The following is an 18,261-nucleotide window of genomic DNA, read 5'->3' as shown; positions in this document are numbered from 1 at the left end:
TTTATAGATGTCACATCCTGAATGCGGCTCTGTGGCACGCCCAGGTATGTATAAGTCTCTCCAGCGCAAAGGTGTCGTATGGCGCGTCTATCAACGAGCTCAAGATCTTCAGGGATGCCATTAAATTTTCCTCGCTTCAAATAAACCTTGGCTTGAGGATGGCAGGGAGCTCATCAAAAATATAGTTACTACTTTTCTTTTTTGGCCGACAGAGTAGATTTCAGACCATGAGGTCAAATATACTCAGCTTTGTCACAACTGCGGAAATCCTTTATCTGAGTCTAATTGTCTCAATGTGCACAGCTGGGGGCCATTGAAGCCTTCGTATTGCCTTTACCTACGTTTTCAGGCACATATTATACTATTTTCTGGAACAAGCATGAGAAAGTCACTTTATGAAGCTTGTTTTTGGCCAATAAAGTAGCACTTCATATAGACAGCACCACGGTCGTATACACAGGTCCGGGGGCTGTCGTGGTGGGGGATGTTCCCTTACGTAAGCCAAAACGTTTCTCGATCCTGCCACCACGCGACATGACAGACTAATTGAGTAGTAAAAAATTTGAAAATGTAAACACGTTTTCGAGCTTCAAAATCGAAGTGACGCTGACACAAAAAAAATATTGATGTAGTCCGAAGTGCGAAGGAAACAGTAACAAATTTATAGGAAATATATCTACGTTCAAAGTGCCCAATGATCCTATACTCCGAAGAGAATGGGAATCTTGTGTGCCCCGTATTATTGTTTTCCGATCTACAGCACGTTTATGTGAAATGCATTTTTCCGATGAGAATATTATTAGAGAGTGCGTAAAATATGAATAAGAAGGCCGAAGTATCTATCGCGCTCCTTTGAATCATCCGCGTTTAAGAAATGGTGAGAAACCATCATGATTAAAACACTGATTTTATAACATTCAAATTTCAAATTAAACCGCCACTACTGTACTAATACGCCCCCTAGTGGCAACTTTTTGTATTAACCCGAAGCTTCCATAAGGGAACATTTTCCTCCACGAGTCTCCGGACCTTTGTATACGACCGTGGACAGCAATTTTTGCAGCAACTGTCAGATGCGCACTTCGAACTGCCTGGTAAAGACTTTAAACAACAGTTTTAACTCGTAGTTAGATGTGTGCATTTTAGCTATCGTAAAAAACGCGGACCGAAAACAACCTTCAATATGCAAAGTTTTCATGCCTGGCGGGAAAAAAACATCATATGAGATGTATGCAAACACTGTTTTTGGCTCGAATAATTTTTGTCACCTCGAGCCCTTTGCCGCATACCACATAATATTCTGTTTTTTCTGTATGTATTGTATTTACTAATTTTTTAGCCTGAAATTATTAATACATGCGTATACAATAAAGAATTATTTATTTTACGTTTCAGCTCCGACTAACTTTATGATATATAGCAGTCGTAATTTAATTGGCCGGTTCCTACCCGACGTAAACGATTGTCCAGATGTTATACTTCGAGTTCAAGGATTGAAGAATATTCGGTCTATTGAGTTTGATCCAATTACTCAACAAATTTATTGGATTGATGGGCGTAGTTTTGCTATTCGAAAGGCCCTGGAAAATAAAACACACGCATCAGTCGTGGTAGCAGGTGGATATGGACATACTTTTGATTTGGCTTTAGATCCCATAGGAAGACTTCTTTTTTGGTCATGTGCGACTCATGACGCTATAAACATCACCAGGCTCGATAATATTTCCAATGTGGGAGTTGTAGTGAAAGGTGAAGGTGAAAAACCACGATATATTGCTGTTCATTCGGAAATGAGATTACTTGTTTGGACAGATATCGGTGGAATGTCAAAAATTGTATTAAGTAAAATGGATGGAAAAGAAAGGAGAATCATTGCTTCTAATCTAGAACCACCCTCCAGCCTTACAATTGATACAGTCGCGAATCGAATTTACTGGTTACATGGAAAATACATAGAAGTTGCAGATATTACAGGAGCTAATCGTAGAATTCTTGTTAACACTGGTCAAAGCTCTATTGGACACTTGTCTGTCCTTTTTAATTATGTTTATTGGTACGACCGCAGCACTCAAACAATTGAACGCGTTGAAAAAAGTACTGGTTCTAACAGAAATATTATGATGTATCGTCTTCTTACTGACCTTATAACTATAAAAGCACCGGATGATCATGTCATGGAATCACATGTTTGTAGTCCTTCACACGATTACGGTGGATGTTCCCATCTTTGCATTGGAAATTCTGCTTTGCGATGTTCATGCCCCCAGTCTCTGGTTTTAAGTGAAGATGGAAGAACTTGTAGAGAAGCCCCTGCCTGCGGTGCAGAACATTTTACTTGTGCAGCACCAAATTCCGCTGTTGCTCAAAAGTGCATTCCTTCTACATGGAAATGTGATGGCCAAGACGACTGTCCTGATGGTAGTGACGAATTGAGTTGCCCAGCTTGTGGGCATGACCAGTTTAGATGTCAAAATGGCCAGTGCATCGGTAAGCAATACAAAATTATAACTATGAGAGAGAAGGATCGCTGCAAATAAACATTCATTTGTTTTTCAAATTTAACCTAAGTTATTCAAATAAATAACTATTTTGACTATAAAAAACAATTTTTCGTGAAATCTCTGACTTTTATTTCATTCTAAAGTCTGTACAGTTTTTAACATGCAAATAAAGTTACTGGTCGACATAAGTGCCGCGCCAACAAATCCTTTAACTGTTTCAACTTTTTTTATTCGAGATTCGGAAGTTATTCAATAAGGCCATTAAAATCAACGTTCGGTTTTTTTCGCTGATTGGTAGAAGAGATTTAACAACTCAATTTCCTTGTAAAAATAAAAATATTACGAATTTATTTTTCAATTTTTTCCGAAATGAAGTATTTAAATCACATTTTCTTTCATCAATGTAAACAGTATGTAATTTATAACTGAAAAATGCAATCTTTTGTATATTATGCAAAAACTCTATTAAGCAAATTGTGGCGTAGCGGTAAAACTAATATTAATTTATCTGCCACTGTCATTAATTTGGGTCGAAAATACATCTTTTGAGTTTTACATTCAAAACAGGATATAAATCTAGGAGAAAGCATACGAATATTGATAAAGGCACTTTAGACGCATCATGAAATAAACCAATATTTTTCCATCTCAAAACAGTTTTCGTATCAAGATTAATTTCTGTGTTTTTATATCCATTTAAAAAATATTTACATTCCATTTTGTGGCAGTCATATTTGAAAAAAACGACAAATCTCCAAATGTACAACAGTAGAAAATATATATCAGTATATTCAATTTAAATTTCTTTTAGTGCTCGTATAATGATATCACATTAAATTACATTCACACATTCTTCACGATACTTTAGCATCTTTCTGATTTTTTGTGTACTTTCTGTTGGATTGGCAACATTCCACAATTATATATGTTTTCGTGCAATAGTCTACTAATCTTCAGTTAGGTACAACTCATGTGAAACGCCCCATATTTTCACCGAGTTTATATAAAAATTCTGTCTATAATTGAAGATTTAAAATCCGGATCTTCAACTTAATTCAATTTGAATTTTTTTTCACACAGATGGAAGCTGGGTTTGCGACGGAATGGCACATTGCTCTGATGCGTTTGACGAGGCAAATTGTTGCCGACCAGAACAGTTTCAGTGCAAGGTCACGGGCATTTGCATTTCCAAATCTACTGTCTGTGATGGTTGGGAGAACTGTGCAGATGGAAGTGATGAGAATACTTCTGCTTGTGCCTCTGCAAATAATCGTCAACGAGATTCAAGACTGGTATTCGACTCGGGAAAAAGTACCTATATCGTCGTAATTTTAGCAGTGTTGCTGGTTTTGGCCGGTGGAGGAGTTTCTGTTTACTATTGTCGTAAAAGAATTTCAGCTAATAGCGATCTACCAGATATTCTACACGACTCCGCAGGAGATCCACTTTCTCCGAAACCAAGTCGAATTGTTAAGCCCATGTCTGCACAAAAGAATAGCAGGAAGGAACTTAAACCTGGATTGGATACAATCAGAATGTCCGCTTTAAATGGAAGCAGCATAATATCAAGCTACGATCGCAGCCATATAACAGGTATTTATTATTATAATCGATGAATCTGTCTTCTAAAAGAAATTTCAGGCATGTTCATTTTGTAAGTGGACAGCTCGAAAATCAAATATTAATTGAGTATAAAATGAGGAGGATTGCATAGCGGAAAACTTCATGGATACAATGAAACATTGGTACTTTCATATCACAAGTTAATTTATTTTCATGATAAGTATTTAAATCCCAGTCACGTTAGACGCATAAGCAACCCCTTAGCCAATCATACGAACCTAGAAGCGAAAGACTGATCTCCCGGTCTCTCTCTCTTTTTTGTCTCTTCAATATTCCTCTTGTTCTGGCTTTCGACTTTCTCCCCTTTTTTGCTCTCATGTCTCTACCTTTTTTTGCGACAGGCCTCACTAAAAACAATGGAACTTTACATTGTATATTTTCTTCTATTGCATTCGGAATCGAGGAATCGAGAACCTTCTAAAACTCGTTTCCGCGAATATTTATTTTTGAGCTCGTGCTCTGATGGGTTATCTTTCATGAGGCCCTCCCCTTTCCAACCGTCCAAATGCGCTTGCGAGCGAATGTGAGAAAATGTTTTAGTCAGCCTAGTTCTAACAAGCAACGTGTAAACGTAAACTGAATACACTTATAATTATTGAAATATCAGTTCGCTTATTGTATGTCGTTTATCCTTTTCCCCACAGATTACATCATTAGAAGTGGGATTAGCGAGAGTCGGGAACGCGGATCGAACAAGAGTAAATTTTTAGTTTTTTCCGTAGCTATGTGCCGAACGGACCGTGAATGCGTGATTTGCTTTGCCGTCCTTGCTTTGTATAGTTGAAAAGGGATTTCGGCATGCGTGAGTTGAAAATTGTGCAGCTGTGCACGTAGAAGTTTGAATTCTCTGTGCGAGACAAAGACAAAATCGGTCGCTGTGTGCATACCCATTTTCTCTGTGTAAGATAATACGAAAATTCCATTGCTTTGTGCATAGCACCTTTGGTTCTTTCGGTGTGAGAGGAAAAGAAAATTACAGGTGAAAGTTTTTGTGTTTTTTCTTGGAAATCGTGTGTCGAGTTCTGAAAAAATGCTTCCAAGAGACAGTGATCATAACGAATACATATTGGTCGAATTAAAATAATTTTTGCGCTTTAGAGGTCTGTCAATTTCGGGTAACAAACCAGAGTTGATAACTCAGTTGACAGCATCGATTCGAACATCTGGGATGCTCTGGACGCATAAGAACATAGGATATCTGAAGAGCAGATACTCGCAGAAGAGCGAGCTTCTGAAAACAAATAGCTTTATATGACCAAAGAGGTCTAAATGAACTAAGAGCTTTAGAAGAACAAACAGCTTTAGATGAGCAAAGAGCGTTGGATCAATAAAGGTGCGAAGACGAACGAATAATTGCTGATGTGCAGAGAAGAAACCGAAGCTGCATAACAGTACGAGAATCGCGTCGATGATCCCAGCAAAGATATAAATAACGCCAATGTCTCAGCTGATATGGAACGGGAACGAGATCTTTTGAGATGAGAGCGACAGATTGGGGCGGCTTCGCCAGGGGCATCATTGGCCGCTGCCTCAAATGGTTCATCCTCGTCGAGTGGTTGAATTCGGATGATAAAGACCTCCTAGTTGAGTTACACGGCACCGAAAATACTTTCTTGAACTGGAAACAACTGCTATTAGCCCTAAAGACGGTTTGCGATCTCGGCGATAGGGCGACTAAGGTCCTGATTAGCTCGCGTTTAAAAGGCAGAGCTCTTAGCTGGTTTCACTCGAGGGCAGAGCATTTGTCATTGAGTATCTCAGACCAGTGAATCATTCGCAAACTATTTCCATGAGAAAATTATCCTCGCGAACCGTGTACCAATCCTCGACGAAGATCTAATCGATTATTTGGTTGACGCAGTGAACTATAAACTATTACGAAACCAAGTTCGTTTAATGAACTTATAATCAAAAAAGGACTTGCTTAAGGAATTCGAAAAAATTAGTCTCTCGGACAAAAAAATAAGTGACTCAAAAACCTTATACTGGAACGTGTGCTGCCAGTTAAATAAAACCTTATCATAATGGCGGCAATTAAATTACATGTGATGATTATTTTTGAGCATTCTATTTTCTTTATTTCGCCAGGATGGCTCAACGTGATGACGGCCGAACTGTGCGACATAGTTTGTATTTACATTTCTCGAAGCTTCCCGAAACAGGATTTTACCAGAAGTCGAGAACCTTCTAAAACTCGTTACCGGGAAGATTCAGTTTTGAACTCGCGCTCTGGTTAGTTATCTTGCATGAGATCCTCCCCTTTTCAGTGATCGAAACGCACATGCGAGCGAGCGGAAAAAAACAGGCCGAGTCAAGCAACGTGTCAATGTAAACTGAATAAGCTTATAATTACTGAAATATCCGTTCGCTTATTATTTCTCGTTTATGCTCCTCCCGATCGACTACAAAATTATGTTTTTGCTACAAATTTACGTACTTAAACTTTCTTTTATAGACTGGCCATAAGTGGAATTAGTCTATACTCTGCAATGCATGCTTGCAATTGAGATAAAAGTTTGTTAAGTCTTTTTAAATGTTATTCTTCATTTTTACCCGTTATAATAATATTGTCTATAAAGAACCAGATACCCTCAATACCACGTAGATCTTGTTCAATTACCCTTTGAAAGGATCCTGGGCCTGTTGATTTTATATTGAAGTAGCCCAAGAAGCGTATTAATGGTTACATATTTTGCACTAATTAAAGCATCCTCGGTTGCTGTAGCGATTAGTCGAACCTTATTAGATGTTGTTGGTTTTGCTTTAAACACCTCGAATTTTCTATTTTCGTCAAATAAAACAGTAATGAATCGTCCCATACGTGCTTCAATTTCTGCTGTGAATTTAGATCGCACCGCTTCTCTTTTCAATTTCTTAGTAAATTCATATATATACTTTGACTGTGTTCGAGCTTTAATTGAGGAAATTTACTTCGTTTTATAGATATATTAGTAGTCGGTATTACTTTCTCCTTAAGTAGTTGGTGAAGGTCCGGTTAGTGGTAACAAAATTGCATATTGTCCAGTATTCACGCGCTCTTATTCGATTGATACATAATCGTAAAACTCATGAATTTTTCGGTATTTTTAAACATAACCAGCTCAAGAATGGTTATTTCTTATGTGGATAAGCGGCAAAATTGCAAATTATAGTCACATATATACACGCTTATTGCAGGACCACTAGAAAAATTTCCCGAGGTCGCTGACTCATGTTAAGGTGACAGATAATCATAAACTTCAAAAAGTATTATATACTTTTTACTAATATAAGTTCAAAATTATTATTTTTAATTCAGATAAAGAATGTAAGTTGTGTATTATATTTTGGTCTTGAGTATTTATCTGTTACTTAATAATATCATTAAATATTTTGCTAAATTGCCTTACGAAAAATTACGTCTTAGATCTTGAATTGATGTTCACTTTCGAAAACTAGAAATATGAATCTGCTCTTGAATTGCGCTCTAAGGAGACCGTCTCTTTGGTCGGATCAGTAAGCCTGAACTAGCTAAAGCAGTCACGTCCTTTTACGCACTCTAAACAGCTTGAGTGTGACATGGAAGGTCAAAAACTTCCTTGAAGAGTAGAGCATTTCTCTTCCTCTTTCAAATTCTGCAAATCTTTCGTCATCGATTTGGTTAAAGGAGGTTCTGCCACGACGCAATTGTTCCATTCAATGAGTTTCACGTAGAATTCTTTGGAATCTCGAATTGTCTGAGTATCTATCTGACGTAATTTTTGCCTTTCATAACAAAACATTGAAAGGAGAAGATTTTCTGGGTGAGCGAAATATCCATTATTTTGGATTACGTTATCAATGGTATCTCGGAGATCATCTTTAAGGTACCTAATCATTTTGATACTTGTCCACAAATGTTTGGGAGCGTCTTTGATAGTTAAATCGCACTTGATTTCAAAGCACATGGAAACATAAACGCGCATGGTGAAAGTGACAAGAACTAGCAATTTGAAAGAGGGATTTTCTGTTCCGATATACTTTCGGAGCGTTCTGCTCGGTCTTGTGAGCCACCTTGCATTCAAATTCATAATTGGTAAATATTCGCATAACGTTAAAGATTCACCGATAGGACCAGAGTATCTATGAGGTCAAGAAGTTTTACCATCGAGTTTCTAAAATAAATGCTTAAATGGCAATTCATTTCCATGAAGCCCACAAACAACCTATTGTAACGATCTTTCTAAAGACCTCTCAAATTTTCTTATAATGGCATTGCTTTTTCCAATATTAGTAGAGCACCCAACGCATCCGACACAATCTAATTCAGAGAGGTCCATCGCTTTCTCTAAGAAACAATCTAATATAACACTAAGGTGCATTCAGCATTTGATGCTGATGGAGTTGTATGTCCTCAGTATAAACTATAAGGTTCTTGAATTAAAGATATTTGCTCTTCTACCTTTGATGATTGCCGCAATATCCCGTCATCTGTCGCCTTGAAAACTTTAGTCTGGTCCTTTCTACCGTCAAAGTAAAACGCTTTCATTTTAGAACCTGACGAAAAATCTTCCATTTGCAGTTCTTGACGAGTTTTTTTCCTTTCACGATACACTTTACCCTTGTTAAACACTAGGTATTTAATTCACGAACGTATTTACTAATATCGCGCATAATTGAAGAAGCCAATGCCGCGGCAAATCTGTTTCCCTCTTCGAATCTATCACAAACTGTCGCAAATATGGGTCACTTTATTCTGGTTTGTCCTTTTATGGAGTGCAACCTGGAATCCAATCTTCTTCCTTATCTTCCTCTTTAGCCGCATCATCGTTTTCATCCTCACATGTGTCATGGTTTGAGGATTCTCCAATTAGAATGTTGCGAACGTTGTGCAATGGAATTTCCAGTTTTTGTCGTTTTTTTTTATAGATTCTTCATCATCGATATATCGAAAAGTCCTCGCGTTTTGAAAAAATTTAAGTTGCCCAGGAAGATTAGGTTATTTTGGTCTCTAAAATATGACTTTTTAAAATTGGAAACTGCACTATGACTGCTTTCGATCATTTTCAGTATTCTTTGATCTAAAATTATTGGTATCGAAGTTTTGCTCCAAACAGTTTTTACTTTTACCAGTACTAACCTTGAAATCACAAAAAAGATGGAAAGTTCTTCTTTTTTCATACAACTTTTCAAACATATTTAAGCATACTCAAATATGATCAATCGGGATTACTTATAAAATTATAGAACGTTTTCCAAATTAGAGAAGTGTGTTAATAGAGGTTCTATGTCAAATTTTATTATTTTGCCTTATATTCCGATATTTATGTTTAAAATTATGGCGTGAGATCATAAAATATTTTTAATACCGACTATACTGAAAATGTACATCTGACAATATGCGGCAGGCCTTTCAAGAGAGGGGAGTTCGATTCAATCACCACATGTTTGAGTTCCAAGAATCGTGATAACTGCACAAAAAGTGATTTGGGATTTTAACCCCACCACCAACCTCCACTCGCTGCTGGAAAGACTTTGTGGTTGTTCGTGGCGCGTGCCACGTGACGTACATGGCAGAATTCAGTACCGCAGATAACTTTTGAAGTTGGTGCTTTAAGACGACTAATTTGAAATGCAATAATTTTATTCTAATGCTGTGAAATTCAACTAGAAATGTTAACTGATATCCTGAACTTGAAAAATTATATCTTTTTACGACAGGAAAATTATTTTATAAATATTTCAACAATTTCAAAATATGAATAGTTAATGTATTATTACATTTTACTTTACAATCATAAATAAAGGAACTCGATAAGCGCCATAACTTTAAATAGGTGTGTTGCAAGATCCTGATTTCAAATAATTTTGACTATTTCTTTGTCAAGTGTAAGCTAATATTAAAAAAATGTTGAAATCGTTGCCCTTCAATATTTAGAAAAGTTTATATATTGAATGTGAATTTATTGCAATACAGTAATGTAGTGTGGAGAATGTAATTGCCCCTTTTATTTCATATTCTAGCGGAATTAAATAGTTCAATAAAAAAGGCTTTAAAATTCTCGATTGCAATAAACTTGTTGGAGTTGAAAATTTTGCTGATTTTCCTCTCATACAAACGGGTTATGCAATTAACATGTTTCACGTTAATTACATTCTTTGCGCTTTGATTGTAACTTTTGAAATTTATTTAGAGATCGAAATTACAAGAAGTAGATTTAATATCTAATTAATGCTAATAAGTTAGACAACATTTTTTAACGAAATTAATTAGCATGTTTCAAATTGTAACCAACTTTTACCCGACATTTTATGTACAAAATTCATTGTAATTATTATATCAAAAAATTATATTCCGAACAACTCCTTTTACAAATTATTTTTGATTGAAGGTTTAATATTTTAAGAATTTTTCAGAATAAACCTATTTTCCATGAAACTATTGGCTTCGAAGATTTATTTCCAACTTTCTTCAAAGAAAATATTGTGTACTTTGGTTATATGTAAAACTTATGCATTCTTTTACTGCTAATATATTAATTGTTTAAATTCCAAATTACTGCATTTGACTTTACATTCAGTCGCCCTAAGACACCTTCCGGGGTACTGCGTATCTACAGCACTGGATTTATCCCTTCCATTTCACTGGTTATTTGAATTAAAAATAACAACTTGTATCCTTGACTAATAGGACTAATAGGAAATCTGCCAAATTTCGTGAATTTCATTATTATCTGTCAATTTATTAAGAACGCGCGAATACTGGACGTTATTCTATTTGGCCTACACAAACCATGTATATATTTGGATGCAATATGCTTTTTCTACCGCTTGATGATGAGAAATCTACTGTTATTCCCTATTTTGGCATTACCTTGCGAGAACTGTAGACATTTTTTTTAGAACCCAATTTTTTGGGGGTTATTTGGCACATACCAGAAACTTTTTAGCCCTAACCAGAAACGATTGCAAAATATTAAATTTTTTCAATACGCCCTAGCATACTTCCTTGTCCAATTTTGTCAAAAACACAGCTGCCTTCATTTTGAAATTTGTAACACCCGCTACCAATTAATGTAATTTCAAGCGTTTAATATACTCATCTAAATCATCGCTTTCTCGCTCGAACTCTTCAAACATATTTAGTAGTGATGTAATTTCGTCGTCAATAACTGCTATGAGTTTATTTTCAATTTTTCACTTCACTATCAGTATTTCCCGGTGATTCACAACTACTTTCATTACTATTAGAAACGGTCTCGGCCTTTGCAACTCAACTTCTTGCTTTTTTGTGCAGTTTATTAGCGGTTTTAGACACATCAATCTATTTCATTGAATAACTCGATTTTGTTTAACCTATACACCCACGATACACTGATATCACTCTTTGAACTTTTACTATCTGATTTTTTCCGACATGCGAATATTTTTACACGATTACTGTTAGTAACGCACTGAATAGGTTCACGTTTTTTTCTTCATCGCTACTGTGATAAATCTTAGGATTGAGATGAAAAAACATATCTTGAGTGGATAATGTTTATTATAATGCCAGTTAACTCAAATTAAAAATGAGATTTAAAAGCTTGTTTGGTATAAATTTTTGTATATTATACTAACATTATGGAAGCTTCATACAGGACGTGTTTATGATATTTATTATTTATTTTTCTACAAAGTTTTTATTTATGACTTGAATTAAATTTATAGGTGCCTCGAGTTCTACGCGCGGCAGCTCTACAGGCGGGTATCCACAAGAAACATTAAATCCACCTCCTAGCCCTGCAACAACAGCTAATTCCACAAGATGTTCAAGCAGCAACGCTTCGAGGTGTAGACCATACAGGCATTATAGAAGTATGAATGCGCCACCACCGCCAACCCCATGCAGTACAGATGTCTGTGATGAATCTGATAGTAATTATCCTATACGATGGAGATATGAAGCAGAACCTTTTCCTCCACCACCCACACCAAGATCTGTTTACCACAGTGATGTTGCGATAAGTTGCCCACCTTCGCCAAGCTCTAGGTCATCTACTTATTTTCATCCTTTGCCCCCGCCGCCTTCACCCGTTCCCTCTTTAAAAAAAAAAGACTATTGAGATCTAAAAATTTTAGTAGCTACCCATAAGGCTTAATTTTAATAAAAAAATATCGAATAGATCGTATTATATAGAAAACCAACCCAATTTTTTTATCACGTTACATATCACAGTTTAGGATGTATACACTTTTTTAAAATGAACGCTTACGCCGCTTATTTTGCGAGTGGTAAGTTCCCGTTTACCCACCGGAGAAAGAATTATGTGGTGTTTTAGCAATCATGGAACGTATAGGAACTCCTGCCATCCCTATGGCTATTAGCTAAATCCCATGGACCCACTTGATAACCTAACGTTACTGCCATATGCAAAAACGCGCTCCTAATCCAGGAACTTGGAAACTTTATAAACCTAAAAATTCAATCTTACGTCTAAGAGAAACGTTTGTTTGTCAAAGTTGTCGAAAAATATGTTAAATTATTGTTCCGAAATGGATAAAAATGGGGGAGACCCCTTCCCCTCCCAGGACTCCGTCCTGTGGCGCTAAATTTTAAATTTCTCGAAAAGCCCTAAACAGGCATTTGTTATCTATATTATGGTGAGCTCCTTTTCAGAATTAAACTCCATCTATATTTCATTAGACACATTTACATTAGGATAACTCAATTTTCTTATGCATGATAACATTTGTTATAATCTAAAATATAATCTGATTTATTTATTCTAAATCTCATTGCTTCGAGGTAAATTAGGTGATAAATAAAGTAAGTAAATAAATCCGAAGAATGTCTTGTAACACTAGCTAATTAATGTGGAGTATATTGATAGAAATGATCAATGATCCCGGTGGAAAGGTGAGAATTTCACATAGGAAGCCATATAAGCATAAGTTTATAGGAAACAGACAGAAATTTTGCGCACAAAAGAGGGAATTAGACTTTTTTTTAAGTGTTAAATGACTTCTCAAGTATCTACACATATTGAGCATTAGATGGGGTGTGCAAACAACTCGGAAGTTCGAACGAGTGCAGTCGAGATTGTTCGGTTTTGAATCGGTTCAAACTTAGCTCAATCGGCTTTAGTCGGGTTGATAGTTTTCCTAAAATTTCAACAATTATCAACTACTCCAATCGTTTTGATTTCCTTAAAAGTTTTAAGTTCACGTGCGATTTCAAGTTGCTAGAAGCTTTATGTTATCAAGATTTTTAGCAAACCGGTTACTAGGGGGTTTTCAGGTTTCTGATCATAAATAGGTAAAAAAATCGACATTTTTTATCCAAATTTTCCAAACGGTGCTTTTTTCGAAATAAAACAAAAATTCGTCGATTATGATATAAAACCTTTGGCGACCAATGTTTAAATGTTGATGAATAATCACCTTATAATGGTCACTTACCATTTGCCTAATACAAAGTCGAGAATTTGAAAAATATGATAAAAAGAATTGGATTATAATTCTAAATATTTAAAAATATTAAATATAACAACGTCATGACCATTTATATCTGAAATAATCACAAATCGATGAGTTCGTGTACGTAAATTTTATGATTTCTTATTTTAAACTATGTGTATAATCGTTTGGATCTTACCCTTACTTTTGTTTCTCTCGATCGCCAGAATAACAGGATTATCTAGGGAGCAAACCCCCTCTATCTCTGTAGTCCCTTTCAAGCTTCGGAAAAACTCGTATCGCTGCGCTTTTTTCACAAATAAACGTAAGTTTTTCACAAATTAATGTAAAACAAATGGATTGGGCTAAAAGAATCAAAGGTAATATATCAGATTTCTCTATAATATACAAAACAATGGTATGCGATAACAGAACGTTTAAAGACAAAAAAACTGAACTCATGAGGTTATAGGCCTCAAACTTTAGAAAAGCAGCAGCAATAAAACCTATTTTAAAGACAAATGTTAAAAACTGGATTTTAAGGTAACTTTTCTTATCAATCTCTTTAGTTCAGGCTCATCTACAGTCGGAGTAACATATTTATCTATATTATTAATTAGAAAAACACATTCATGAATTCATCCATTTTTGATTATTGCAGATTTAAATTGTCACGACTTTGTTATTTCTAATGTTTTTAATATTAGGCATTATACGTACTCCGATTACTTTGATCGGATTTTTGGACGTGGTCTTGAAAAGAGACTGGTGCCAGTCTGAAATGTAGACTATGTAAATGACTTTGTAAATATAAAATTTCGATTTTCAAGCCTCTAAATTTATTCACCATATTAGTTGATTATTTTGTATAGCTCTATAATGTGCAAAGATTCATCAAAATCGGCGAATGATACCATCAACTTACTTTTCAGTCTTTCATGACAAAATTGGTTTCAGAATTAAATTAATACCCCTCTTCTTATGTATTGAGCTATTGATCATTAGGATGCTCCTTCTTCTACTTTTTTTGGAAACGATCTGCTCCTACACCTATACTTGCGTTCACATCCAGTTTGTCTTCAGTAAATATTTTCGGATGCCCCCTTGTTATTTTAAGCCAAGGAAGATATGAAGCGTACTAGGCATTTTTGGGAAAAACAATTTTTTTATTTTTACAATTTAAAAACTCATTAAGAAAATCATCGCAAAATATGAATATCAGTTCATGGTTTAAAATTTGTTTTCTTCCTGAAATCTATAACTTCAACATTTTATTCTTAAAACTGTTTGTTTTAGTTTAATAACAATTTAAAGGGAATGTTCCATGATAATATCAAGGTTCGTGATTTTAAAGTAAAGAAAAATTGATTTTCATCTCTCAAATTGAAGAAAAATAATTTTTGACAATGAAAAATATCATTTTTTTTAAATGACTCCAAATATGAATAATTGTTCGTAATTCAAAATTGTTAATCAATTATGTATGTATATAATACATTAAATTAGCATTTACTTCAATATTGCTGCTGAATTAGAAACAAAAATTTAAAAAAATAATATGTTGGAGCTCGTTAAACTAAGTCCTATTTTAGCCGATTTTTATCGAAGTTTTATATTTTTGGGAAAGATTGGTTGAAATACATTAGATAGGCATTTGGTAAAAGTATATTTTTATAGATTTCAGGAAATAGAAAAGTTCGGATCGTGAAGTACTGTTCATATTTTGCGTCATTTTCGAGAATAATGAGCTTTTTAACCATTAAAAATAATTTTTCTTAAATTTTAGAGACAAAACAAATTTTTTATTGTTCTGATGGTCAGAAACCTAAATAATCTTATGAAGCATGTTCTTCACCTTGTTACTGAACTAAAAACAAACTGGAGTATCTTTAAATACTCAATATAATTCTTTCATCTTTTCGCACTATTCCTATTAAATAGGATCTGATTTTCTAAAAAAATATGACTAAATGAATAAACATTCAAAAAGCGAGTATTCTTTTTTTGATTAGCGTTATTGCACAATAATTTGTTATTACCATAGTCTAATTTTATTAAGCAGCACAATTATGTAGTAATTTTCGTTTCCCTTATTTAATATAATATACAAACGCTCTCTTATTTTTGTTTTTAAAAGAATGGGTACCCCTAAAATATTACCCCTTGGTCACATTTTGTATTCTGGTGATGTAAAAAGATGTTAAATAGGAGCTCCAGGTTTATAATGCTTAATATTATTTTTAATATAAAATGGCCACTACGATGATTTACTTATTATACTTGCGAAATACCATGCAGCGTTGTGTTTTTAAACATTTTACGTATGTAGGTTATTATTTTTTTATTAACCCAATCAAAAAATGCTCGTGAACATCCATGCATTTATTTTAAAATGAATTATTCACTTCTTTTATTGATATTAAAAGAGTTAGAGGTCGCCGAATAGACCCAGTTTGAAGTTGTGCACCGAACCTAGGCTCAATTCTCTCGTAGCGTAGATCCGACGCATATGGAGAAGTGGTTTTCCGCAATGAGGGAGCCGAGCCTGGACACGGTGCGTAAATTGAGACTGGGCTTGTACGCTCTCTGTGTATGTTGCAGTAAATGATGTTTAGTTTATGTTATGTTTAGGTATCTGAGAGATTCCTCAGAATACAGGACGTTTCGGTTACTCATTGGTACTCCTTTTCAAATTGTATTAAAATGATACTCATAATATTAAAGATTTATATGCATATATGTGTAGATCCTAGATAATACACGTGTATGGCTCGTTCCCGCACGACTTTTTGGCAATAATTCGCCGTGTTCGCCATTCTGAACTGCTAGAGACTGGAAGTTCGACAGAAATACAGGCATCGGTGCGACACTAGGGTGACCCTTATTTTTCATTTTTCGAATTTCTTTATTCTCATCCCCCCCCCCCTCCAATTTTTGTTCGAATGTCCAAAAAAATCTCAAAATTTAAGCGAAATAGATATATATTTTGGGGTCGCGCAAAGACCATGAAGTTTTATCGTGATTTAACATGGGAAAAAGTCAGCTTTTTGTAAATCTAATGATTAAACGGGATAATGCGTTACACATACTTCCTTATTTCAGTATATTGCTCAGAATTTGTTAGAGAATAAAAATCAATCATAAATTTTGATGACGAATGACGAAGCCATGCTTATGGGATGCCAAAGAAAACCCCATAAGTAACAAATTTGAATTTTACGTAATATTGCGGATTATTAACGTTGTATGAATGTTTTTCTTATAAATAATTTTTAAACTGTAATTTAAGAATACTCAGTCACCTGTTAGCTAATTTTCAATTGTTTAAACATTTGTTTTTTAGGTACATCGCGAAATGAACATTTCTTCAATCAATAATAACAATTAAATAATTCTACGATTATTTGAATACTATTTGTATGTTCAAGTATATGGGACTTGCGTCGAAGAAAGGGGGCTTACTCTGAAAATTGAGATTTTTCAGAGCGAGCGATCGAAGTCGACCCGATAGATGCGACTTTTATGAGAAAGGGAAGCCTCACGAAATGTTCCCTCTGCACTTACCACTGCATTCTCACGGAAAGAGATAGGTCGTACACGCGGTTCACGGACAGGGTATAGATGAGACCGGTATGTGTAGTGGTGAGTGTTGGGAGGTGTTTCATGGAATCACAAACGAAAGCCCAATTTCTCGGGTACCTAACAACTCAATTATTAGCAATAATAACGCTCGGAGATTTTTTCGGTGGTTTCTTTAAAAGGAGCAGCTCAACAACAATCGAAATGTGTAAAAACCTCGATTTATATTTTTTTAGAGTAAGCAGGAGAAGCATTTGATCTCACAAAATTTTCTAAAGCATTACATATTTTAGCACATATTTGTTTCCTAGGAACGCTTGTAATTTTTTTTTAAATTCTAAATTATTAAAATAATTTTATTTTTGCCGTTTTTCGAAAAACTAAAATAATTTTAGGTATTTTATGTAAGAATACTCATAAATGTTTAAACAAATTGAAATTGCTTAAGAATTTTTTTAAAACTATTTTTCTGTTTCTTTTTTTTTTGCGGATGGAGAGGACAAAAGGCCTTTTTTCAATTTTTCACAGATTTAATTGATATAAGTTATTTATTTTGCATAAAATCGGTAAAATAGAATACATTTTTTAAACCATTTCGGCTTGTTTAAACGTTTAAGAGTATTCTTAGACAACAAAGTATTACCTAAAAATACTTCAATCTTTCGAAAAATGGCTAAAGTAAAATATTTAAACAAAATAAAATTTGAGTAAACAATTTAGATGTGTTTAAACTTTCAAGAGTATACTTTGAAAATAAATTAGTACTTAAAAAATTAAAATCTGTTAATTTTGTTACGCGTCAAAAGGCAACCAAATTAAAAAAATCACCTGCTATTAAATATAAAAAAAGTTATAAATAAATTCACTGCAAGTGTGGGCTTGAGATTGTAAATCTCCAATTTCCGAGGTGAAGTTGGCCGACTTATTCTCGAAAAACGGAAAGCCGGAATTCCAAACCACGCTTAAGGATTAAAAACGATGGTCGTTAAAAATGCGAAAACAACAAAATCGCTTTACTTTAAAATGTCCATTGTTTATTATTGTTAAAGTTTATGTTTTTTCGCGGAGATACGTTCGATCTTTATTACCGTGACGAATGTCAAGTTTCCCAGACCCAGTGTGGGTCATTGGCGTAGGCATTACAAATTCTTCGTGGTGCATT

At 34.6% G+C, this 18,261-nt stretch overlaps 1 protein-coding gene across 1 annotated transcript in view; it reads left to right on the top strand.

Moving 5' to 3' along the window:
• The window catches only part of LOC117173978 (low-density lipoprotein receptor-related protein 6), a gene marked incomplete at its 5' end in the record, with an annotated part of 73,929 nt that extends 56,702 nt beyond the window's left edge, over positions 1 to 17,227 (top strand). Inside the window, 3 exons of the mRNA XM_033362648.1 lie at positions 1,396 to 2,487; positions 3,582 to 4,094; positions 11,793 to 17,227. Of these exons, the coding sequence (XP_033218539.1) occupies positions 1,396 to 2,487; positions 3,582 to 4,094; positions 11,793 to 12,187 (2,000 nt within the window). The remainder of the gene's footprint in view (positions 1 to 1,395; positions 2,488 to 3,581; positions 4,095 to 11,792) is intronic.
• Positions 17,228 to 18,261: the final 1,034 nt, after the last annotated feature.

This window comes from Belonocnema kinseyi, chromosome 5 (assembly GCF_010883055.1).
Source record: "Belonocnema kinseyi isolate 2016_QV_RU_SX_M_011 chromosome 5, B_treatae_v1, whole genome shotgun sequence".
Taxonomy (NCBI): domain Eukaryota; kingdom Metazoa; phylum Arthropoda; class Insecta; order Hymenoptera; family Cynipidae; genus Belonocnema; species Belonocnema kinseyi.
This window is presented reverse-complemented; position numbering and strand designations above follow the sequence as displayed.